The sequence below is a fragment of the Salvelinus namaycush genome, chromosome 15 (genome assembly GCF_016432855.1).
Source record: "Salvelinus namaycush isolate Seneca chromosome 15, SaNama_1.0, whole genome shotgun sequence".
NCBI lineage: Eukaryota > Metazoa > Chordata > Actinopteri > Salmoniformes > Salmonidae > Salvelinus > Salvelinus namaycush.
Window position 1 is genome coordinate 35,469,843 of NC_052321.1, and position 26,780 is coordinate 35,496,622.

Genomic DNA, 26,780 nt, shown 5'->3' on the forward strand with positions numbered 1-26,780 from the left:
AAGACAACACAAAGAGACAAAACACGGATTGATACTTTGATTACTATAATATACTTCATCACTGAGACAATATTTCCTTCTTTCAGTAGTGACCAGTGGACCACTCTCATTTCTTCTCTTGTAACAATGTGGATGGACAATTTTTATGTTTAGCTTGTTAGCATGATGTTCTCTTTAGAAAGTGACAACACCGTCATCCATTGGACACAATGTGTGATGTGTTAATCTGTCGTTAGTGACATTGAATTCCTTGCTTATTCTTCTTATATTTCAATAAAAGCTTTATTCAAAGACATTTGTGACTCATGTCCTATCTACCTCCCTTATGGTTTCAAAAGGGACACTGATGCCTCTATATTAACACAATAAATGATGTGACCATAGACAAATCTAGGCTTTTCTCAAGCCTTATGATGGTTCATGACTAATGTTGTCCTTTAGATGGCAGTATGCACAAGGTAACTGAGGCAGAGTGGCCATACGGAGCATCTTTGGTGGCCATATGTATCAAGCTTCTCAGAGTAGGAGTGCTGATCTAGGATCAGATCCCCACTGTCCATATATTCTTATTAATAGTGACCAAACGGCTAAATTGATCCCAAATCAGCACTTCTAATCTGAGACGCTTGACACTCGCTCTCCGTAGCCGATGGGCCAGACAGATTACCAGGACGCGTACTCAGAGCATGCGCTGAACAGCTGGTATCTTCACTGACATGTTCAACCTCTCCCTGACCTATGCTGTAATACCTACATGTTTCAAGCAGAATACCATAGTCCTTGTGCCCAAGAACCAGTGTCGACCCGTCATTCAGGGCAGGTGGGGCAGAGCTTGTTTTGCATGTTATTTTGACATTAATACATCAAATCAAATCAAATCAAGTTTATTTTATATAGCCCTTCGTACATCAGCTAATATCTCGAAGTGCTGTACAGAAACCCAGCCTAAAACCCCAAACAGCAAGCAATGCAAACAGCAAGCAAGTGCCCATACAAGAAGCCTCAAGGTCATTGGCCACAGATAAAATGACGTCAAATCACAATATATCTACCGTATTTTTGATTGCACTGATCATGTCAACCTCATACCTTCAAAATCTTAGCTAGCAAGCGAGACAAGCAGTCATCCTCATGAATCAAGTCGAAAATCTACTGGCAAATCCTTTTCAATCCCTGTCATATGAAGAGAAATTATAGATAAAACGTATCGGTGTTGGGACAGCTTAATGTACCCCTGAACAGTTTGTGGGAACCGTTTGTCGCCGTTATAGTGCAATTAATGTATTGTTTAGTGTTGTGTAGTGGCTTTGCTGGCATGCATCCCATATGTTTGTTTATTGTTTGCCCCACCAAGGTTTACATGCTAAAATTGCCACGGCCAAGAACGCCAAGGTAACCTGTCTAAATGACTACCTCCCTGTAGCACTCACATCTGTAGCCACTAAATTCTTTGGAAGGCTGGTCATGGCTCACATTAACGCCATCATCCCAGACACCCTGGACCAACTCCAATTCACATACCAACCCAACAGATCCACAGATCTCTGTTGCACTCCACACTGCCTTCTCCCACCTGGACAAGAGGAAAACCTATGTGAGAATGCTTTTCATTGCCTACAGCTCAGCGTTCAACACCATAGTGCCCTCCAAACTCATCACTAAACTCAGGTCCCTTGGACTAAACACCTCCCTCTGCAACTGGATCCTGGACATCATGTTGGGCCGCACACAGGTGGTGGGTGTAGGTAACAACACATCTGCCATGCTGATCCTCAACACGGAGGCCACACAGGGGTGCGTGCTCAGTCCAATCCTGTACTCCCTGTTCACCCACGACTGCATGGCCAGGCACGACTCCAACACCATCATTAAGTTTTCCGACGACACAACAGTGCGTAGGCCTGATCACCGACAATGATGAGACAGCTTATAGTGAGCAGGTCAGAGACCTGGCCGTGTGGTGCCAGGACAACAACCTCTCCCTCAACGTGATCAAGACAAAGGAGATGATTGTGGACTACAGGAAAAGGAGGACTGAGTACGCCACCATTCTCATCGACGGGGCTGTAGTGGAGCAGGTTGAGAGCTTCAAGTTCCTTGGTGTCCACATCATCAGCAAACTATCATGATCTAAACACACCAAGACAGTCGTGAAGAGGGCACGACAAAGGCTATTCCCCCTCAGGAGACTAAAAGATTTGGCATGGGTCCTCAGATCATCAAAAAGTTATACAGCTGCACCATCGAGAGCATCCTGACTGGTTGCATCACTGCCTGGTATGGCAACTGCTCAGCCTCTGACCGCAAGGCACTACAGAGGGTACGGAGTACGACCTAGTACATCACTGGGGCCGAGCTCCCTGCCACTCAGGACCTCTATACCAGGCAGTGTCAGAGGAAGGCCCTAAAAATTGTCAAAGACTCCAGCCACCCAAGTCATAGACTGTTCTCTCTGCTACCGCACGGCAAGCAGGACCGATGCACCAAGTCTGGAACCAACAGGATCCTGAACAGCTCCCAGGGTCATTGATCACGTTGAGAGAGAGGTTGTTGTCCTGGCACCACACGGCCAGGTCTCTGACCTCCTCCCTATAAGCTGTCTCATCATTGTTGGTGATCAGGCCTACCCCCAAGCTATAAAACTGCTAAATAGTTAACCAAATACAGTTGGTCGGAAGTTTACATACACTTAGGTTGGAGTCATTAAAACTCGTTTTTCAACCACTCCACAAATTTCTTGTTAACAAACTATAGTTTTGGCAAGTCGGTTAGGACATCTACTTTGTGCATGACACAAGTCAATTTTCCAACAATTGTTTACAGACAGATTATTTCACTTATAATTCACTGTATCACAATTCCAGTGGGTCAGAAGTTTACATATACTAAGTTGACTGTGCCTTTAAACAGCTTGGAAAATTCCAGAAAATGATGTTATGGCTTTAGAAGCTTCTGATAGGCTAATTGACATAATTTAAGTCAATTGGAGTTGTACCTGTTGATGTATTTCAAGGCCTACCTTCAAACTCAGTGCATCTTTGCTTGACATCATGGGAAAATCAAAAGAAAACAGACAAGCCAAGCCTCTGAAAAACAATTGTTGACCTCCACAAGTCTGGTTCATCCTTGGGAGCAATTTCCAAACACCTGAAGGTACCACGTTCATCTGTACAAACAATAGTACGCAAGTATAAACACCACGGGACCACGCAGCCGTCATACCGTTCAGGAAGAAGACGCACTCTGTCTCCTAGAGATGAACGTAATTTGCTGCGAAAAGTGCAAATCAACCCCGAACAACAGCAAAGGACTTTGTGAAGATGCTGGAGGAAACAGGTACAAAAGTATCTATATCCACAGTAAAAAAGAGTCCTATATCGACATATCAGCAAGGAAGAAGCCACTGCTCCAAAACCGCCATAAAAAAGCCAGACTACGGTTTGGAACTACACATGGGGACAAAGATTGTACTTTTTGGAGAAATGTCCTCTGGTCTGATGAAACAAAAATAGAACTGTTTGGCCATAATGACCATTGTTATGTTTGGAGGAAAAAGGGGGAGGCAAAGTTGTGGCAAAATGGCTTAAGGACAACAAAGTCAAGGTATTGGAGTGGCCATCACAAAGCCCTAACCTCAATCCCATATAACATTTGTGGGCAGAACTGAAAAAGCGTGTGCGAGCAAGGAGGCCACTAAACCTGACTCAGTTACACCAGCTCTGTCAGGAGGAATGGGCCAAAATTCACCCAACTTATTGTGGGAAGCTTATGGTAGGCTACCCGAAATGTTTGATCCAAGTTAAACAATTTACAGGCAATGCTACCAAATACTAATTGGGTGTATGTAAACTTCTGACCCACTGGGAATGTGATGAAAGAAATGAAAGCTGAAATAAATAATTCTCTACTATTATTCTGACATTTCACATTCTTAAAATAAAGTGGTGATCCTAACTGACCTAAGACAGGGATTTTTTACTATGATTAAATGTCAGGAATTGTGAAAAACTGAGTTTAAATGTGTTTGGCTAAGGTGTATGTAAACTTCCGACTACAACTGTTGCTACCTAGAATATCCACATTGACCCCCTTTTACATTTACATTTACATTTACATTTAAGTCATTTAGCAGACGCTCTTATCCAGAGCGACTTACAAGTACATACATTCATACTTTTTTTTTTTTTTTTGTACTGGCCCCCCGTGGGAATCAAACCCACAACCCTGACGTTGCAAGCGCCATGCTCTACCAACTGAGCCACACGGGGCCCTACACTAACTAAATCACATACACTGTCACGACTGTTTATTATCAATTCTGTTGCCTAATCACTTTACCCCTACCTATATATACATACAGTATCTACCTCAATTATCTCATACTCCTGCACATCAAGTCAGTACTGGCACCCCGTGTCCAGTATACAGCCAAGTTATCATTACTCATTGTGTATTTATTCCTCATGTTATTATTTTTCTGTATTTCTCTCTGCATTGTTAAGAAGGGCCCGTAAGTAAGCATTTCCCTGTTAGTCTACACCCGTTGTTTACGAAGCATGTGACAAATACAATTTGATTAGATTATTATGGCCCTGGATAATTTCCTGCAAACGCGGCATGCAGTAGACTATGGCATTTTGGCAATTTATCTTACGACATTAGTGTGAACCGAAAATGATTTATAAATCATCCCAGATTAACTCTGACTATATTTACTAACAAAAAGGACTCAGGAAATGTGCTATTTGCTTCCAAGGGAAGGCACTATGCACTGTAGGGTACTTGTTGTTTTACCCAGTCAGTTATATAATATTTCCTACTTCAGCGGCTAATGTTTACAATGTTTCCCAAACCATATCTCCAAATGGGAATACTCACCATAAACTAGAACAAAATTCTGTGAGTTGTAACTACTACTCATGCATCAGGCATGAAATCAATCTGGATTAACCAATCAAATAAACGATACAACAAAGGGCAAAACATGTCATTTATTGGGTCATTCCACCAATTCAGTGCCATTTGAGAAGTGTAAGTTCCTCAAAAAGTAACTTTAGATTTCACCTAATTTGAACATTCTTGTCATAAAGAGCTTCATAAAAAAAGTTTTCCTATCTCAAGAGGTTGAATAAAAAAAAATGACTATAGTAAGTGCCTATTAAGTGCCAAATAAAGTAACAGGGTTGACAATACATCCCCTTGTGACAGGGAGAATAGACGCTACAGGGAGTGACAATTGAATGCAAGCATCACAAAAACATGTTTAATTCTTGAAATTTGAAACATTTCTAGCCTGTCTATCTATGGGTAACAGGGTTGACGTTTCATGCTCAACCCGCTCAGTTTTCCACCACAAAACAACAGAAACTGGCCAGAAAGAGTAGAACTAGCTCCTCTGCTTTTATACTATGATTTCACTGTTAGGTGTTTAATGTCTCTTTAGATTTTTATTTTATTCTTATGAATAGTTTCACCATATTAGAGAAATGTTGGGGTTAAGTGGGTTAAAATCTTCCCTAGAAGTTACAGAGGGCACATGGAATGCTGCACTTCATTTAACATAACAGGCCTTTAAAATGCAATATTGGTGCACAATTTCTACTTCAAATATCAAAGGGAAGCCAAAGGCACTCTTTTCGTGGAACGACCCGTTGCACTTGACTGGTGCTTTTGAACAGAATGGGTTCCAATACAAAAGCAAGATGACCTCTCTGAGGCCGTACTAGGTCACTTCATTCACAATTAGATAGGCAGTATGTATTGTGTCCCTTGGGCATAATCATGCAGATATAGATCTCATTAACATATGCAGTGTCTGTATAGGCAATCTATTTAAACAGAATTCATATGGACAGCTGCTGGACATGAAGTCATGTAAAGTATGGCTTTTGCACATAACTACACACACTTTATAATTCCAGTTCGGTTTATCCATGTGTAGGAATTCTGTGCTTGTTGTTAGGGGAATTATATCGAAGATTTAGGTGACTGTAAACTAAGCCGATTAAAATTATTAAAAATGCAACAACAAAAAATTATGATAGTACTGTACTTAATTACAGATGTTGTTAAAAAATTGTATTTTATAAATAAACATTTATTCATAAAGCATTCTCTTTTTATTGAAGGGCTCTAACAAGTTCAAGCACGGCTGAATCAATAACAGCAGTTTAAAAAACAACCCACAGGCATACAAACATAGCATTTAATAAAGGACTTAATAATCACTTTAAAAATCCATTCATATACTGTATTTTCAACTGATCCATAGACATTTACTCCAGCATTCTTAAAATATTATTAAAATAAAACCAACATTATTAGTAAATCAATATTGTCACTTCAAAACTATTTCAACTGTGTTAAACTTATATTTCATAATTTGCTGATGGTGAATTAGTTTTGTATTTTCTATCCAGCATTCCAAACACTGTATCTTTGGCAGTTCACATACTCTGGTTCAAAAGTGCAACTGACACACTCCCAAGCCTCTGCAGAATCCACTGAGCTTGTAAGACAAGTCCCTTCAAGAGAATGCAGGACCTTAATAAGTTAATCGCTCAATGGAGGTTGTGCATCATCTTAAATGTGTAAATATTTCTGCATAACTCATTGGCCACACTTTTTCTTATCAAATTCCATGTAAAATCAAAAAGGACATCAGGGACGTTTCTGAAACATACCTGTTATTCCACTCACCAAATTGCCATTTATGTAAATGGGCAACTGCAAAGCTTCCTGAACTGTATACCGACAACAACAAAATATATAATTGTGCACCGTACAATCCTACATGCTTAGGGCTGGATTCAATCCGTAGCGCCAAAGTATCGCTGAAGATCCGCGTAAAAATGTAAAGGTAATTTCCGATTGAACCGACATATGCAGCATTTACCGTGAATGCAGTCTCCGCGACCGCGGGAACATTGACTTTAACTGTCAATCGCGCTATAAAGCAGCTCTTCAGCGCTACGGATTAAATAGCCCTCAGAGTGCTTCTTTCTTTGTACATCAATAAACTCAGAAAAACATACAAAGTTATAGGTTTGTCTTTACAATTTTAAGCATATCAATGCAAGCCACATTAAAAGACAATGAGCAGAATCTCTAAACAGCTTTATAAATTATTCTGGAATTTAAAAAAAAAAGTGTTGTGTGCGTGTGTATGTGTCGTGTGTGTGTGACATGTTTGTGATGTGTGTATCAGTATGTACATGTGTCGCAGTATGTGTGTGTATTCATTTTCCTAGGTTGAGCAGAAGGCTTGGCAGGTTCCTGTAGTCGATCTGTGGCAACACCAACAGGCAGTAGAGGAGCAGCCACAGCAGTAGGAGAATGTAGTACTCTGTCAACGAAGTAGGAGTCCTCATCTCCCTCCAGCTACACACACACGCACACGCACACGCACACACACACACACACACACACACACACACACACACACACACACACACACACACACACACACACACAGAGTGAGAAAACCGGGTTCAGCAGAAGGTCGACAGAACCAAACAGACTTTAAACCCAGCTAACACATTTGGTTCCTTGGAAATTGTGTGAATGTACATTTTTGGTTTCCACTTTGCCTGTTCTGGGAACTTGAATTTTTAGGTTGCAGGGAGGTTCTGAAAACATTCTACTATGGTTCTCTGAAATTTTTCCTAGGAGGTTTACTAACCTTCTGAGAACGGAAATAATAGGTTATTTGAAGGCAATGAAATAATGTTCTGAGAACATGTTTCAATAAGACTTTTAATAATACTGATAGCTTAGGTTAACTGTTTGGAACTCCGACACAGATAGGACACCTGGAAATTAATTTGCTTAGGCATTAATCATGCAAACACATGTATTTTTTTATTGTGCCATGGCATCAGTGAAATTATGAACCTATGATCTTCTGTTCTATGTCAATGTTCATTGCGCCACCAGGATGGAGCTAGCGTGCCATGGTTTTTTAACTCATACAAAGCTGTTCATTATAGTCTATTCAAGCGGACCCCATTTCCAAGGAAACAAACACTCATTAAGATTATGTGTGGCCAATTAGTGGGCGCGGCCAACACACCTGAACACACTTAACAAGATAGGCTAAAGAGAGTATTGTTGACGCTGAGAACGGAATGAATATGTTTTTAAATAACATTCTTAGAACGTTCTTTGAACGTTACTACTGTTTTCTTGTGTTTTTTTATGGAAAGTTTTCTTAACATTCTGAGAACATGACTTTAAATAGAACCATGAGGAAAGGTGCAGAATACGCTATGCGGAAGTACTGAAATTCCCACAGAAGAACATTGTTTCTTAACATTCTCTGAACGTTCTGAGAACATTATATAGAACCATGAGTAAACCTGTGGGAAACGTTAGGCTTAGGTACTGAAATTCCTACCTAAGAAACATATGGTTCTCAGAATGTTATGCGCTAGCTGGCTATCCTGCAACATTCCCAGAATGTTGTGAGAAGGTTAGATGCAAAATAATCATAGGACAACCATGCTCTCACCAAGCTCTACGAAACATATGGTTCTGAGAACGTTATGTGCTAGCTGGCTATCCTGCAAGATTCCCAGAATGTTGTGAGAAGGTTAGATGCAAAATAATCATTGGACAACCATGCTCTCACCAAGCTCTACGAAACATATGGTTCTGAGAACGTTATGTGCTAGCTGGGAAGAGATAATAACAACATAAACAGCTACAATTCAGGGTATAATGGGTCAAAGGTTGAATAAAAATGTAGAATACAAAAAACTGTTATATGTTAGGCTTCTCTAGTGACACCAAAACAAAAGCCCAGGATGGATTTAATTTATCCAGACTGAAGAGTTGTTTTCATGTTGAATAGCTTTCTGATACTAATAATTGAACTATGTCTGGGATAGGCTGAATGCCAGTCTGCTTGTGCTATAATGCCAACTCCTTGTCACTCATTGTCATGAGCAATGGAGTTTGCAAGAGCAAAAAGAGATATGGAACAAGGTTTGTCTCATACTAATACTGTAACTAGGTACGGGAATTTTGACACGACCAGGAAAAACTATGGGCCCTCGTTATACCCTTCATACAACTAGCACCTGATGTTTTTCTTGGTCAGATTTCCTCCTGGTCCTCCGAAAAACTACTAAGACAACATCTTTGTTCCTGAGCTACAGACAGCTGTGTATCTTTATCTCTATGGCTGTGACCTAAATGGCACCCTATGGGCCCTGGTCAAAAGTAGTGTACTATAAAGGGAGATAGTCTACGTCCTAAATGACACCCTATCTGTATGGCATCTCCCTCCCCAGAGGGCTATAGATAATGTAATGATGTAAATGTTTCACACAATTACAACACCAGCCAAGCTGTGCCCCATAGGAGTGATGGTATCAGTCGAATATTGTGTGTCTCTGATTCCCACGATGCCTCACCTCAACACTCATACAGGAGGGTTGTCACGGCAACTACAAGATAGCCCCACCCGGTGACTTACGCTCAGACAAGTGAGCAAGAGCGCTCAGACAAGTGAGCAAGAGAGAAACGGTTCGTGCAACAAACCTCTGTTTTGAACATAAGAAGTTATAACTGTATAACAGTCATGCTGCACCCTGCCCTTTGGGGCTAGAGGCCTACTGACTCATATTCTTACCTGGTGTCAGACTTGGTACTGTGAGTTCGGCTGGATGCTCCATTCTTCTGATTGCCCTTCTACGGGACAGAGGGATTCGTATTACAATCCCAAAAACATGAGTGAGGATGATAAAAGCACAGGTATTGTTTTGTAAGGCTCATCGTATGGTAAAATACTTACATAGGAAATAATGACAGTTCCTAAATATCTGAAATGTTTTGCAACAAACCTCATTAGAGCCAACCACCTTCCTCTGGTGGAGTGGTGTGGAACACATAGAACACTGTTCATCTGTGGTTCCATCACTGTCACCTTCCCTCCTGTTCAAAGAGAGAGACAGAAAGAGAGACAGACAGACAAAGCGAGACAGCGAGAGAGAGACAGACAGACAGACAGAGACAGAGCGCTATATTTATGTTTCTACTAGATAAAAAATGTGCGAACACTATCATTCAGAACAAAGAAAACATCTTGTTAGCTATTATTTACACAGTGACATAACATACTGTTCATCTTACTCATTAAAGCGGAGAGAAAAAAGCCACTATTATTGCAATAAAACACTTCAGAATCAGTCATCACCAGCATAGATTATATAATTGAATTACAGTGCATTCAGAAAGTATTCAGACCCCTTGACTTTTCCCACATTTTGTTACGTTACAGCCTTATTCTAAAATGTATTAAATTCAATTTTTTCCTCGTCAATCTACACCCAATAGATTGATAATTGATAATGGCAAAACGAAAAAAACAGAAATACCTTATTTACATAAGTATTCAGACCCTTTGCTATGAGACTTGAAATTGAGCTCATGTGCATCCTGCTTCCATTTATCATCCTTGAGATGTTTGTACAACTTGATTGGGGTCCATATGTGGTAAATTCAATTGACTGGACATGATTTGGAAAGGCACACACCAGTTTATGTAAGGTCCCACAGTTGACAGTGCATGTCAGAGCAAAAACCAAAAGCCATGATGTCAAAGGAATTGTCTGTAGAGCTCCAAGACAGGATTGTGTCGAGGCACAGATCTGGGGAAGGGTACCAAAACATGTCTGCAGCATTGAAGGTCCCCAAGAACACAGTGGCATCCATTATTCTAAAATGGTGAGCTATAGAGCTGGCCGTCCGGCCAAACTGAGCAATCGGGGGAGAAGGGCCTTGGTCAGGGAGGTGACCCAGAACCTGATGGTCACTCTGGCAGAGCTCCGGAGTTCATCTGTGGAGATGGGAGAACCTTCCAGAAGGACAACCATCTCTGCAGCAATCAGGCCTTTATGGTAGAATGGCCAGACTGAAGACACTCTTCAGAAAAAGGCACATGACAGCCCGCTTGGAGTTTTCCAAAAGGCACCTAAAGACTCTCAGACCATGAAAAACAAGATTATCTGGTCTGATGAAACCAAGATTGAACTCTTTGTCCTGAATGCCAAGCGTCACGTCTGGAGGAAACCTGGCACCATCCCTACGGTGAAGCATGGTGGTGGCATCATCATGCTGTTTGGATGTTTTTAAGTGGCAGGGACTGGGAGACTAGTAAGTATAGAGGGAAATATGAACGGAGCAAAGTACAGAGAGATCCTTGATGAAAACCTGCTGCAGAGCCCTCAGGACTTCAGACTGGGGCGAAGGTTCACCTTCCAACAGGACAATGACCCTAAGCACACAGCCAAGACAATGCAAGAGTGGTTTCGGGACAAGTCTCTGAATGTCCTTGAGTGGCCCAGCCAGAACCCGGACTCTGGAGAAACCTGAAAATAGGTGTGCAGCGACGCTCCCCATCCAACTTGACAGAGATTGAGAGAATCTGCAGAGAAGAATGGGAGAAACTCCCCAAATAAAGGTGTGTCAAGCTTGTAGAGTCATACCCAAGAAGACTTGAGGCTGTAATCGCTGCCAATGGCGCTTCAACAAAGTCTGAAAACTTATGTAAATTTGATATTTCCGTATTTATTTTTTATACATTTGCAAAAATTTCTAAAAAACTGTTTTTGCCTCGTCATTATCGGTTATTGTGTGTAGATGGATGAGGGGGAAAAATAATTGTATTCATTTCAGAATAAGGCTGTAAAGTAACAAAATGTGGAAAAAGTTTCCGAATGCACTGTATGTCATTATGTAATTTGAATTGCTTAGAGCCTCTTAATGTCAATGACTAGCCAGATCTAAACACATTTCATTGAGTAAATTTAAGGCATTTTGCTCGATCAAACTGGGAGGCCCAGTTCTGAAGTCATGTCTTTCGCTGCTTAACATTGCTTTCCCCCAAAATAATGATCTGTCCGGTGTTTCTCAGGCAGCGGCCCAAATAGTACCCTTTTCCCTATACAGTGCACTACCTTGACCAGAGCCCATAGTAGTGCACTATAAAGGGAATAGGGTGCCATTTTGGACACGACCCAGCTGTACCAGGGACCTAAGAATAGTATCCTACCTCATGGTCTCATTGTTTTCTCTGGCAGCAGAGGCAGGCTTCTCCTCATCAGTCCTGGTGAGATCACTGCTCTCAGCAGCTCCACGGTGGGTCTCCACCACACCCCCATCTCCCTCCGTCTGCTCACCCAGCACGGAGCACCATTCCTGTGGGCCCGATAGCCTGGAGCCCCCTCTCACTTCAACCTGGGGACACATTGGGGGGGGACTACTTTAGAGTGTAAGGGGAAGGTGGAGGTTGTTGGATAGGATAATAGGGTATGGATGTAGTGGGTGTGGGGGTAAAGGGTTACTGGCTAGTCATCAGTGATGGGAGAAAATCGATACAGTTAGATATCACAATATTATTTTGGACAAAATTATATAGATACTTTGACACCAAGTATTGATTTGTAAAAAAAATATATATATACACACTACTGGTCCAAAGTTTTAGAACACCTACTCATTCAAGGGTTTTTCTTTATTTATTTTATTTTTTTACATTATAGAATAATAGTTGAAGACATCAAAACTATGAAATAACACATATGAAATTATTAAATAAATCAAAATATATTTTATATTTCAGATTCTTCAAATATGACAGCTTTGCACACTCTTGGCATTCTCTCAACCAGCTTGATGAGGTAGTCATCTGGAATGCATTTCAATTAACAGGTGTGCCTTCTAAAAAGTGAATTTGTGGAATTTCTATCCTTCTTAATGCGTTTGAGCCAATCAGTTGTGTTGTGACAAGGTAGGGGTGATATACAGAAGATAGCCCTATTTGGTAAAAGACCAAGTCCATATTATGGCAAGAACAGCTCAAATAATCAAAGAGAAACGACAGTCCATCATTACTTTAAGACCGGAAGGTCAGTCAATACGGAAAATGTCAAGAACTTTGAAAGTTTCTTCAAGTGCAGTCGCAAAAGCCATCAAGCGCTATGATGAAACTGGCTCTCATGAAGACCGTCACAGGAATGGAAGACCCAGAGTTACCTGTGCTGGAGAGGATACGTTCATTAGAGTTACCAGCCCAAATAAATGCTTCACAGAGTTCAAGTAACGGACACATCTCAACATCAACTGTTCAGAGGAGACTGTGTGAATCAGGCCTTCATGGTCGAATTGCTGCAAAGAAACCACTACTAAAGGACACCAATAAGAAGAAGGTTCTTGCTTGGGCCAAGAAACATGAGAAAAGGATATTAGACCAGTGGAAATTTGTCCTTTGCTCTAGAGTCCAAATTTTTGATTTTTGGTTCCAACCGCCGTGTCTTTGTAAGACGCTGAGTAGGTGAACGGATGATCTCCGCATGTGTATTTCCCACCGTAAAGCATTGAGGAGGAGGTGTTATGGTGTGGGGGTGCTTTGCTGGTGACACTGTCTGTGATTTATTTAGAATTCAAGGCACACTTAACCAGCACGGCTATCACAGCATCTGGTTTGTGCTTAGTGGGACTATCATTTGTTTTTCAACAGGACAATGACCCAACACACCTCCAGGCTGTGTAAGGGTTATTTTACCAAGAAGGAGAGTGATGGAGTACTGCATCAGATGACCTGGCCTACACAATCCCCTGACCTCAACCAAATTTAAATGGTTTGGGATGAGTCGGACCGCAGAGTGAAGGAAAAGCAGCCAACAAGTGCTCAGCATATGTGGGAACTCCTTCAAGACTGTTGGAAAAGCATTCCAGGTGAAGCTGGTTGAGAGAATACCAAGAGTGTGCAAAGCTGTCATCAAGGCAAAGGGTGGCTATTTGAAGAATCTCAAATATAAAATATATTTTTATTTGTTTTACACTTTTTGGTTACTACAAGATCCCATATGTGTTATTTCATAGTTTTGATGTCTTCACTATTATTCTACAATGTAGAAAATAGTAAAAATAAAGAAAAACCCTTGAATGAGTAGGTGTTCTAAAACTTTTGACTGTTAGTGTATAAATATATGTATGTTTTTGTTTGTTTCTTTGTTTTTGCTAGGTAGCATTAGCTAACGCTGGTCGGCTGTACCTGTGCCAAAACTCTTGTATTTTTCATCCTATAGCTTGTTCTTCATCTTCTTTTTAAATAGTGAGCCAACGTGTTTTCAGCACTTTTATTTCCCTGACTGATCAAAACTCATTTATCATGCTCCCTCCTGTCTCTGCAGAAGACATATAGTGAGAAATATGTTTGCAACATCAAATTGCAATAAAATCGCAGTATCGAATCGCAATACATATCATATCGGCACCTAAGTATCACGATAATATCGAATCATGACGTCCCTTTCAATTCCCAGCCCTTGTAGTCATATAGAGTAGCACAAAGCACTTGATAAAAAATATCACTCACTTTCTTTTGAACTGTCTTGAACATTAGCTCCAATGTCCCTCCTTTAAATCATGGGTAACGTTCTCATGATTGATTCATGATTCATGGTTTGTCAAAACAGCTTACGACATGACTGCTAAATAAGACTTGGTATGCAGAACATCTAGCACCAAAACAATGCATACATTATCAGACGCCCAGACAGACACGTCAGACAGAACCAGAGAAAAGGATGACAGATAATAACACATGCAGACAGATTATTGCATATAATGAGACAGTGACCTTGTCCTATGTGTATGTGTGAAATGTCACGTCACTCTGATGTTGTCTGGTGTTGTTTGGATCACCTAGTATACACACACACACACACACACGCATGCAGGAGGCGCGCACACACACACATACACAGATCTGTCCTTGTTGTGTCCATACACACTGGCTTACCTTATCCTGCTTCTGCATTGTTGCCTCCTCTCTGAGATCTTCTTGATCCAGTTGGCTTTTCATGTGTGAGTCTGGACTGCTGTGTGCGTGTGTCTCTGTATGTGTCTCTGTCTGGCTATGTGTGTGCGAGCCTGTGTGTGTCTCTGGTTCTGGTTCTGAGGACGGTGCTGGTTGTAGCGCTGCAACACTGAAGGTTGAGGGCCAGGTCTCTACTGACTTGCTGAAGGAAGAGGACCACGGCGATGTCTCCACGTCGTTCTCTGGTTCCTCTACAGGACCACAGTCATCTGTATCCGGGTAGAACAGGTCCATGGGTTCCAGAGTCTCACTCAATGTCATTGTCTGATCAAGGGCCCCACTCATGTCAGCGTGGAACAAGTCCATTGGTTCACTTTCAGGCTTCTCCATTGCACTGCTCCTCTCACTGTCTGTATAGGCCACATTGACACTCTTGGTTTGACTCTTTTCTGTGTCTGCCATTTTGTCCCCTGTCTCTTCCACAGTAGAGGCCTCTGTCTCACTATGACTGCCCTCAGTATGATCCTCTGCATCCTTTTCTATGTCTCTCTCTTGACCAGGCGGTAGGGATAAAGACTGGTTCTTGGTGTGTGTGTCTGAGGGAGGAGAGCGAGGAACCGTCCCAGTGAGGACCAGTCCAGGGAAGGCCTCAGTGACATGGGAGATGGGGACATCATAGTGGGGGTAGTACACCATGTCCAAGGGGATAATGGACACTGGCGTGCCCTGATGGGGGACCTCCACTACTGTCTCTCTGTTGTCTGTGGCCCCAGACCCAGTAGCATCCACCCTGTCATGACCATTTTCTGCCCCTCTCTTCTTCTCAGGAACTACAACATTCACTTTAGCATCTCCACCACAAGGGGCTGTCTCACGCTTTTCAACCAAGCCACCTCCAGGGGGCCCACGCAGGTCTGGGTCTTCATCCCCAACCTCTGCCTCTCTCTCTGGGCTCTGGGTCCTATCCTCTCTGTCCTCTGCTGGGAGTGTGGAGCTCTGCCGATTGTCTGTGCAAGACAGAGATTCAGGGTCCTTTTTCCCAGTATGGCTCTCCTCTTCTGGTTCTGAGGATCCCCCCTGGATGGTCTGACTCTGGTCCATCTCCATATACAGTTGTGACTGCTCTGTGACCTCATCCGCCTGCGTCGTAGTGTTCTCCTGCGACTCTATATGGCAGTTCAGAACGTCCTTCATCTTCTTTTGTGTTTCTGACTCTTCTGTGACCTGCTTGTGCCTTTCCTCTGACTCCTCCTGGGACCGCTCCCCATTTCTGTCCCTCTCTGACAGTGACGTAGTCGGTCTGTGTTCCGTCACCCCTCTGTCAGTCACATCACTTTGACCCTCTGCTTTATCAGAACGTTCCGTAGCGAACCCTTCCTCTGGGTTTCCAGCCTTCCTGGAATCTGTAGATGGTTCCACTGTTTCCTTCTTGGCACATTCTGATGCTCTGTCTGTCCTCTCCAGGACACCGTCCTGCTGATTTGGCTTTTCATGCAGGTCAGGGGTCTCCTGCTGTGAACGGCTGATATCCTTGTGTTGAGGAGAACACACAGCTCCACCTATCTCACCCTCACACACACTCTCACCCACACACACACTCTCACCCTCACACACACTCTCCCTTTTCTGGTCAGAGTCAGTATGCTGAGGCTTGTCAGAGAACTCTAAAGATGGCCGCCCCTGCTCCTTGTTGATGCCATTACTCTGACGTGTAGTTGTGTCTATTCCTTCTGAGTCACTTCCTGTTCTCTCTGTTATGTTCTTTCCTTCTCTTTGATCAGGCTCCTGCTTGGCTGCCTTGTCCTCACCCAGTTCCAGAATGTAAGTATACGCCTCCTCCTCGTCTTCCTTCTCTTTCTTCTTCCGTCCCTCTGCATCCTCTTCTAGTTGTGTATTAGCCCTGTACTGTGTGCTCTCCACTGAGCTAAAAGAGTAGTTCCCCTCGTCGATTAACAGCTCCGGCATCACTTCCTGTTCCTCGTCCTGAGGCTTTCCTGCCTTTGGCCCCATAACCGACGGCAACGGATCCTCCAGATCAGGTGTGACCCCATGGGGTGTGGAGGGAGGGATGTCCCAGGATACCCCGCTGTCACATAGCGACCCATCGCTACGGCTCCCCACAGACCTGTCTGGCGTCACTGCCTCGCTCGGCAGGCGCTCCCAACAGGAGTCTGGCGAACCGATCACAGAGTCACTGATCGGGGAGTCACAGGACACAGAGCCGATGACCGAGTTGACAAACGAGGGCTGCGGAGAGCTGGAGGTGGAGACGGTGAAGACAAGGCTGGGGGTGGTCCCTACCGACGAGCCTTCGTTGACCGGGGAGCGCTCCACCACGGGCGGTGATGTGGGGGATTTGAGCTCCTCGGAGACAGAGGAGATTAAGATTTTGGGCGGGTGCTGGACTAAGTCTCTCCGGACCACAAAGGGCCTCTCTCGGTCCCGACTCCGGTGAACGCCATTCCTCAGGTCGTGGGAGGAGTCGTTGATACGACAGCTGAGTCTACCTGACGACACACTCCTTTGTATCACATCAGATACATTCTCCTGGGGCTGAGAGAGAGAAAGAGAGTTATCTGTGGTTTGTGTATCTATTGCAGGGGTGTCAAATATCTAGCCCACAAGCCGGAAGAAAAAAAAATGTACGATCTTAATCAACATTGAAATGACTAAAAACCAAATCAAAGCTGTGTAGAAATCATAATAGACCGACATTTATAGTCTCTTCACTCTGTCCAGCTTGCTAATAGCCATTGAAACGAAAGCTAATCAGGGGAACGAAAAGCGAAGGATAAAGCGAAGGATAAAGGAACATTTTTGGGAAACATAATACATTTTAAGTGCGTCCCTCCAGACCTCGGTGAAGACCGAATGCGGCCCGCGGGGTAACATTTGTTTGACACCCCTGATCTAGTGGTTTGTATAAACTACTGTATATATCATATATTGATCATGAGATGAATATTATGCAGACACTGAATGTGTTCCAAATGGCACCGCATTCCCTATATAATGCACTAGTTTTGACCTGAGCCCTTGGGATGCAGTCTCTCTCACCTCTTCCATCCCAGGGAAGTGCTCCAGGAACTGGGACACGTAGGTCATGATGGACTGCTCATCTGGAGGGTTAATGGTCACGTCTGTGGAGATGGAAATGCGGGAATGATAACAGAGGGACTTAAGATCGACTAGTGGTAAATCTTCTAAAACACTCTGATTGTACAGCATAATTGTAGCCCAGTCCCAGATCTCTTTATGCTGTCTTGTCAACTGCTATGGCCGTTGTCATGTCAACTATTTTGGCAAGACAACGGCCATAGGAGTTAGCTATACAGCCCTAACAGATCTGGGATCAGGCTAGCATAATTGCCCCTTGTGGCAATGAATAAAGTCTAAATTAATTGAATTGGTTTGAATTTAACTGAATTTAATTGAATAATTGACCCTCTGGTTCCAGTAGTCTGGGTATGCCCAGGCTGTAGTGGGCTGTCCTGAAGGCATCCTCTAGGTTCTCCCTGGCTGTCCTCAGCAGAGCTCTCCTCATGTCCACCAGGCTGGGGTCAATAGACTTAATGACGGCCAGGAAGGCCAGCCCACTGGTCCAGCTCTTCCCAAAGTCCTGCACCGCCACACCATACCTGACAAGACAAGACTCGGCAAGTCAGCAACATCTGACACTAACACTTGAACATGATTGCAGTCAAACTTTCAAACTTGTGTGTATGTATTACCGAATTTTCACAGGTTCATCAAATACCATATCCTATTTGTGAGTTTGTCTCTTATGAATTTGACATATGATTGCTGTCTAATCACAACTCACTTCCTGGTGCGTCTCTGGACCCACTGCAGGAGCGTCTTGATGGCTTTCCCATGATCCCTCATGGCGATGGAGCGTGGCCTCTCATCGGAGGGCGTGCTGGAGTGGGAGGTGTCAGAGTCGGAGCTGGTGGGGAGCGAGGAGAGGCTGGAGGACGAGGGGAACTGGCTCTTAATGTTCCCTGTCAGCTCCTTGATCTGAGAGAAGGAGGAAGACTAGGCACTTATTTCATTACTTAATATCTGAGAGAGAGAGAGAGAGAGAGAGGGGAGAGAGAGAGAAAGAGGGGAGAGAGAAGAAAGAGACGGTATAGAGAGAGAGAGAGATTTTACCTGGAAAAACAGGATAATATTCCAGATGAGTCCGAGAACGATGGAAGAGTTGCCATCGGCGACATCTGCAGCGTCAATACTGACCAGCTTCACCTGTGCAGGTAAACACACCCAGGTAAACAATCCAACCAATCAACAGGATATTTAGACAGTGGTGTGCTGGTGCTCCTCCCAATATGAAAAAAATAGCTTCAGCTATAAATATAATTGAAGGGAATAACGCTGAACCTTCTTCTATAATTTCAGGATGTTTATTAGACACTTCCCTAAATAGGTGATTGGTGATTCATTGGTGATTGGCTGTGATACTCACATTTCTTTCCTCTAGGAAGGTGAGGACCTTTGCGATGTTGTTCAGTCTGAAGATACGATGTGAGGACTGTTTCCATCCATGAAGCTGGAGGAGGACACCGACCATACAACAAACAGCTGGGTGAATTGTTAGCCACCGAAATCGAACTCAAGCACAATCTTTAACACACAACTTCTCCATATCTAGCATAGCCATGCGGCTGCCTCCCAAATGGCACCCTATCCCTTACATTGTGCACTACTTTTGACCAGGGCCTATAGGGAATAGGGTGTCATTTGTGACGCAGGCGAATGAATCAACAAAGCATCACTAACATCTGAATACTGTGTGGATGGTGGGATATTGTTGGTGGAAATCTCACCAGCTTGCATCCGGACAGTTCCTCCAGCAAGGCCATGAGTATTCTTCCATCCTGGATATCTCTGAACAGGTCGTTTACCTCCATCGGGGGAGTGCACTGAAGACAGGAGGAGAGGAGAGTTAATCTTTCAACAGACCTGATGATGTTAAAAACACATTTCAGTTTGATGATGCTATTGCGCTGCAACAGCTAAAAGTGGGTGTGTCTGATGTCTGACTTAAGTGCACATGTAGCATAAGTAGTGGAGTATAACGACCATTGACATGTCTCTGGTGTTGGTTTTATGCTGGCTGGTAGGACTGCCAATAACTGTCAAAGATGGATCTTATCAGTATAATGAGCAGTCCGTCAAAACAGCTATTGCGTAATAGCTATGACATCAAACCGAACCATGCATGAACCAATCTCTCTACATCTGAACGCTTACTTGAGAGAGGGAGTGAGCAAAACGTTCCATCGAAACCCAGCGGACAAACGTATGATTGTCGATTAGTGGGTCAGAGATTTGATGTAACGCCAGACAGTGGGTCAGAGAAGAGAGGTTCATTGTGTGAGAGAAACAAAGACTTAATCACTATTTGGACTCTCTCTCTCTCAGTCAGCCTTATGGCTCTGCTCTGTTATCATCTCATCTCTCTGTCGCCTGAAACCTTAGAAGCACAAAACAGCCTTGCCAATGCAAACAATGGTGTAAGGCTAGAGTAGGGAAACTCACTGAATGACTAATGGCAGAGTAGTGTGTGTGTGTGTGTGTGTGTGTGTGTGTGTGTGTGTGTGTGTGTGTGTGTGTGTGTGTGTGTGTGTGTGTGTGTGTCACTTGTGAGCGAGAGAGAGCGGAGGGGGTGGGGGTGAAGGAAGGGAAAGATAAAAAAATATGTAAACAATTTGTGAGCACAAGTGTATGTGTGCTTGAGAGTGGAGGGAACACAGAACGGCTGAGGGTACGTGTAGGTTAGCAGACAAAGAGAACGTATGTGCGGGCCTTTTCACCATAGTTCCTTGGTAATTTGTTCAGGAATGCTATTCAAGTAAATAAAGCAGTTCTTCAAATTACACAACGCAATCTGAGAAGAAAGGAGGGGGGAAAAGTACAAAAAAGGCCTATGGCGATTATTCCATGCCAGCATGTCACGAAAATATTTTTGCATCTCAGATTGTTCTGGCAATTCTCACATAAAAACTTAATTGGGAGGAAGGATGTTTGATATGCCAATTACTTTTGTAACAAACCATTTTTTAACACGATAAAAGGCGCCATGTTAGGCACTCTTCAGACCTATACATGCCCCCTATAAGACCCAATAACCAGGGAACCGTACATGATACAGGCAACACCTTGGTGTCATTATACTCCTAATACTGTGCTCTAAAATATGGAGTATCGCTACATTCTGAAATACAATTTAACACATTAATTTATTCAACATTGAAACTATTAATATTATTATCTCAAAAGTACCCTTTTTGATTTTGTTCATTTTTAAACATATTCTTTTAAACAATATACTCTACACGTACGTCAAATTTACAGAGTGGGCTCTCTCCTACTTTTAAAGTTATGAGCAATTTTTTGAAAATGGATTTAAAGGGAACTCCCTCTGCTGTGATTTGCTGAATGTGCAATCCTGCAGGAGGGCTGTGATTGGTTAATGATCTATAATGTCAATTTGTATGTATAAAATGGATCATTTCTTCAAAGTACCAGAGAACCCACTCTGGAAATCTGATGTGTTTAAAGACTATATTGTTCCAAATAATATGTAAAAAATAAGCAATAAAATCTAAAGGGGTACTTTTGCGATATTAATAATACTATGCTTTGTGTTAAATACATTTATTAGAAATGTTTTATGTCAGAATATAGACATACTCCATATTTAAGAGCACACTGTGAGGACTATAAAGCAGTCCAGATTCTGCGATCACATTTTTTTGGTGCAAAATCTAAAATTACTTACCTGCATATTATGCGAGGGCTTGCAAATTTGACCAATCACCACACTATAAAACAGTCAAATCATCGCAATATTATCACACAAAACTGACCCATCACCGCAGTATAAAAAGAGGGCTCGCAATTTCAACCAATCACCACACATTTACCGCATAATATTGGGCTCCCAAGTGGCGCAGCGGTCTAAGGCACTGTATCTCAGTGAAAGAGATGTCACTACAGTTCCTGGTTTGAATCCAGGCTGTATCACATCCGGCTGTGATTGGGAGTCCCATAGGGCGGCGCACAATTGGCCCAGTGACGTCCAGGTTTGGCTGGGGTAGGCCGTCATTGTAAATAAGAACTTGTTCTTAACTGACTTGCGTAGTTTAATTTTTTTAAATAATATGGTTCAATCAAGCCAAATGTCAACAAACCTTTTCCCTCGTCAGTGCAGTTTCACGACAAATTGGACAAAATCATTGCATGTTGCCATGCAAAATGTCAGAATTGCCTCTGCGAAATCCTGGAGGGACTGATAATGACACCAAGATGTTGTCTGTACCATGTACGGTTCACGGATCATAGGGTCTTACAGGAGGCATGTATAGGTCTAAAAAGGGCATATAGAAATTGCCACTTTCATCACAATTTTCCAAAAAATACAAATGTAATAAAAATGTTAAACGTCCTTCCTCCCAATGAAGATTTTAATGTGAATTGCCAGAACAATCTGTGATACCAGAACTAGTTTTGGGCCATGCTGGCGTGGAATCGCCCTATTACATCTAATCTAGCACTATTTGCATATACAGTCTGCCCCACTATTCCCTATATAGTGCACTACTTTTGACCAAAGCCCTATAGGCACTATATAAGAAAAAGAGTGACATTTGAGATGCAGTCCCACAGTACCACCTGTACAGCATTAAGTGGAAGTAAATCTACTCTGGGGCAGACAGATAGCATCTACACATCAGATTAGCATTTACTGACAAATGAATGTTTTACACTGTCTCTCTCTGCATTAGCAGTTCCTCTGGCTCCATTTATCATTTATAGGGTAAAGGGAGAAGCTACAACTCGGTTTGTGTGAGGGATAGACTCAAAGTGTTGTCAGAAAAAGGGCAGGAAAATTGAAATGAGAACGCATCGGAAACGTAAAATAACCCAGGTTTAGGAATAAGTCTATACATACTCCAGTTTGTGGTGTTGGGTAAAGATACGCTTATTTTGAGGGATGGATTTTTTGGGGGAACTGTAGCAGGGTTAGGGTCAATTCCATTTCAATTCAGTCAATTCAGGAAGTAAACAAAAAATACAAAAAAAAATTCTCATAGAGCTCTGAGGAAAATTGGAATTTCATTTTCAATTGAAATGGAATTGACCCAAACCCTGATCTGTAGACTGACTTACCTTCTCTAAATGCAGATTCATCCATCGTGTGAACGTCCTCTTCTGAACGACCTCTCTTTCAACTGCAAGAGAAAAGCAACATAGAGGAGGATGTGAATATGGTGGCTGTGAATAAAAGATGGGAATACAGAGAAGAGACCAGCAGCATCAATACTGACTCATGTAAGACAACAGCCTCATCTACTACCAGGTAGCATCCCAAATAGCCCCGTTCCCTATATAGTGCGCTACTTTTGACCAGGGTCCATAGGGCTTTGGTCAAAAGTAGTGTACTACATAGGGAATAGGTTGCCAATTGTGACACAACCCAGTCGTTAATCAGCAAGACCTCTACCCTGCAGCCATGATCTGTCAACACGCCATAGCAACAAGGGGGTGCACTTAGCGTGCAAACACACACATGCAACCCTCGCATGTGAACCTTTGCATGAACATACAACATCACACATCTACATGCTCACATGCATACACCACACACACACACCAATTTATATCCAATCATATATTGTATTGACTTCCATACACAATACGGTGAAGCTATTTGGTGAATCATGGTCATATCTTACATGCTCACTCCTTGGCTATTATTAAAAACCTCTTAACCTGTGTGTCGTTGTGCATTAAATGTCTCACTGGAGTACCATCCAACAACCTCGTGAATATCTTTCCTCATTTCCTAGCCAGAGGAGTGTCATTCTACGCCTGTTTCTCTTAATGGATCAAAACTTTGGTACTAGGATGTAAATACGCAGACTTAACACCCAGAGTTGTCTGTATTGCGAAACTGACGGTCATTATGTGTCTACCTGTCCATTAAAAGACCAGGCTCATCAGTAGGTACGAGTACTCTGGTGGAACATACAGAGAATGTTTCTTCTCCCCTTACTCACACCCCTCTCCATGCCATCCTGCTGTGGGGCGAGCAATCAAAATCTCTCTGGGGCCGACGAGAGTTTCATGGACGCCACCCTGGTGTCTGAGCTGGGCATCCCCACTCAGCCCCTCTCCATTCCCATGGACGTTAGAGCACTGAATGGGCGCTCTATAGGCAGGGTCCCCCACAATACTACTCCTATCCACCCGCGTGTGTCTGGGAACCACAGTGAGTCTATACAGTTTATGCTCATCAAGTCTCCTCAGGTTTCCATGGTATTGGGGTTTTCTTGGCTCCAGTGCCACAACTCCTTATCAACTGGACTGCTGGTACTATCATGGGCTGGAGCCCGTTCTGCTATGCCCGTTCTGCTATGCCCATTGCCTGAAGTCGGCACAGCCTGCCCTGGGACGTCTTCCTGTGGGCTCGGAAGAAGCCTCGGACCTCTCCGCCGTTTCCGCGGAGTACCAGGACTTCCAGGAGGATTTCAGCAAGGCCCGGGCCACTTCGCTTCCTCTGCATCAACCCTATGACTGCAGGATCGACCTTCTCCTGGGCACTACACCACCCTGGGGACGCCTGTATTCACTGTCAGGTCTGGAGACCAAGGCTATGGAGACATACATCGACGACTCCCTGGCTGCAGGGGGTATCCGTTGTTCTGCCTCCCCGCCGGAGAAGGGTTCTTCTTTGTGGAGAAGGACAAAACCATGCGCACGTGCATCGACTACCGAGGCCTCAATGACATCACGGTTAAGAACCGCTACCCACTACCACTCATCGCCTCGGCTTTCGAACCGCTCCAGGGGGCCACTACCTCTCTAAGTTGGACCTCTGGAACGTCCACCACCTGGTACGGATACGGGAAGGTGACAAGCGGAAGACAGCCTTCAACACTGCTAGCGGACACTATGAATACCTGATGATGTCATTCGGTCTGATCAATGCTCCTGCTGTGTTCCAGGTCCTAGTTAATGACATTATCCGCGACATGTTGAACCAGGTCGTGTTCATCTACCTTGACGACATCCTCGTCTTTTCCCGCTTGGCTCAAGAACACGTTCTCCACGTCCGACAGGTCCTCCAGTGTCTCCTGGAGAACCAGCTTTTTGTCAAACCCAAAAAATGTGAATTCCATCACTCCACCATCTCCTTCCTTGGATACATCATAGCTGCTGGGAATGTGCAGATGGATCCTGGAAAGGTGAGAGCGGTGATGGATTGGCCCCAACCCACGTCCAGAGTGCAGCTGCAACGCTTCTTAGGGTTTGCCAATTTCTATTGGCGTTTTATCCGGGGTTACAGCACCCTGGCTTTCCCCCTGTCAGTACTCACCTCCCCAGCTGCTGACCGGGCATTCCTGGACCTTAAGCACCGCTTCACCACAGCTCCCATATTGATCCATCCCGTAAGTTCGTGGTGGAGGTAGACGCGTCGGATGTCGGAATGGGAACCATCCTGTCCGAGCGTTCTGCCCTGGACCTTAAGCTGCATCCCTGCGCCTTCTTCTCCCATCGTCTTAATGCCACGGAGAGGAATCATGATGTGGGGAATCGAGAACTACTCGCAGTGAAGATGGCATTGGAGGAGTGGAGACACTGGTTAGAGGGGGCGGAACTTCCATATATAATGTGGATGGACCACAAGAACCTGGAATATCTCCGCACCGCCAAGCGTCTCAACTCCAGGCAAGCTAAATGGGCCCTGTTGTTCACCCGGTTTAACTTCACCATCTCCTACCGCCCAGGATCTAAGAATGTTAAGCCAGACGCGCTTTCACGCCACTATAGCCCCGCATCTACACCCTCGGACCCCGAGACCATCCTTCCTACGTTGTGCCTGGTGGCTACCCTCGTCTGGAGAATAGAACCAGGTCTGTGAGGCGCAGCATTCCCAGCCGGACCCTGGAGGGGTTCTGGCTAACCGGATGTTTGTCCCAGACACTGCCTGTACTGTCTGTACTCAGAACAAGACTCCTCGGCAAGCTCCGTCTTGCCTCCTTCAACCTCTTCCTGTCCCTCACCTGCCCTGGTCACATATATCCCTGGACTTAGTCACTGGTCTCCCTTCATCTGATGGCAACACCACTATCCTCACAGTGATGGACAGGTTTTCCAAAACTGCCCATTTCATTCCCCTCCCCAAGCTACCTTCTGCCAAGGAGCCGGCCCAGCTCTTGGTGCAGCACGTCTTACGGATCCATGGACATCCGGTGGACATGGTCTTTGACCGGGGTCCTCAGTTTTCGTCCCGGTTCTGGAAGGCGTTCTGCACACTCATTGGGTCGTCGGCCAGTCTGTCCTCCAGGTTTCATCCTCAATCCACCGGCCAGTTGGAGACGACTCTTTGGTGCCTCGTCTTGGCCAACCCCACCACCTGGAGCCAGAAATTTGTGTGGGTGGAGTATGCCCGGAACACCCTTCCCTGCTCGACCACTGGGCTCTCAACTCACGGAGCACTCGAAGGGCATCAGCCCCCACTCTACCCGGAGATAGAGGAAAAGGTCTACATACCCTCGACCCAGATGTTCGTCTGCCGCTGTCGGCGTAGCTGGAAGAGAGCTTGGTCCGCTCTTCTCCAAACCACCTCCAGATATCGTTGACAGGCGGACCGCCATCGGACGCCGGCTCCCCGCTATTGTCTTGGGCAGAGGGTATGGCTGTCAACTCGGGATCTGCCCCTCTGGGTAGAGTCCCACAAACTTTCCCCTCGTTTTATCGGACCTTTCCCCATCTCCAAGATCCTTAGCCCCTCTGGTGTTTGTCTTCTGTTGCTCCACACCCTCCGTATACATCCCACGTTTTATGTATCAAGGATTAAACCTGTCTCACAGCCCTCTGTCTCCACTTTCCAGGCCCACCCCTTCCCCCCGTCTCATCGATGGCCATCCGGCATACACAGTGA

General features: G+C 44.1%; 1 protein-coding gene across 1 annotated transcript in view; it reads right to left on the reverse strand.

Annotated features, from left to right (window-relative positions):
• Nucleotides 1–4,998: 4,998 nt before the first annotated feature.
• The window catches only part of LOC120060475 (calmin-like), a 43,984-nt gene continuing 22,202 nt past the window's right edge, over nucleotides 4,999–26,780 (reverse strand). Inside the window, exons 2-13 of the mRNA XM_039009815.1 lie at nucleotides 23,003–23,064; nucleotides 19,654–19,749; nucleotides 19,293–19,376; nucleotides 18,980–19,072; nucleotides 18,651–18,844; nucleotides 18,272–18,465; nucleotides 17,885–17,967; nucleotides 14,810–17,380; nucleotides 12,056–12,240; nucleotides 9,846–9,936; nucleotides 9,635–9,693; nucleotides 4,999–7,380 (exon numbers count right to left, since the gene is read on the reverse strand). Coding sequence (XP_038865743.1) covers nucleotides 7,239–7,380; nucleotides 9,635–9,693; nucleotides 9,846–9,936; nucleotides 12,056–12,240; nucleotides 14,810–17,380; nucleotides 17,885–17,967; nucleotides 18,272–18,465; nucleotides 18,651–18,844; nucleotides 18,980–19,072; nucleotides 19,293–19,376; nucleotides 19,654–19,749; nucleotides 23,003–23,064 — 3,854 coding nt within the window. The 3' untranslated portion in view covers nucleotides 4,999–7,238. The remainder of the gene's footprint in view (nucleotides 7,381–9,634; nucleotides 9,694–9,845; nucleotides 9,937–12,055; nucleotides 12,241–14,809; nucleotides 17,381–17,884; nucleotides 17,968–18,271; nucleotides 18,466–18,650; nucleotides 18,845–18,979; nucleotides 19,073–19,292; nucleotides 19,377–19,653; nucleotides 19,750–23,002; nucleotides 23,065–26,780) is intronic.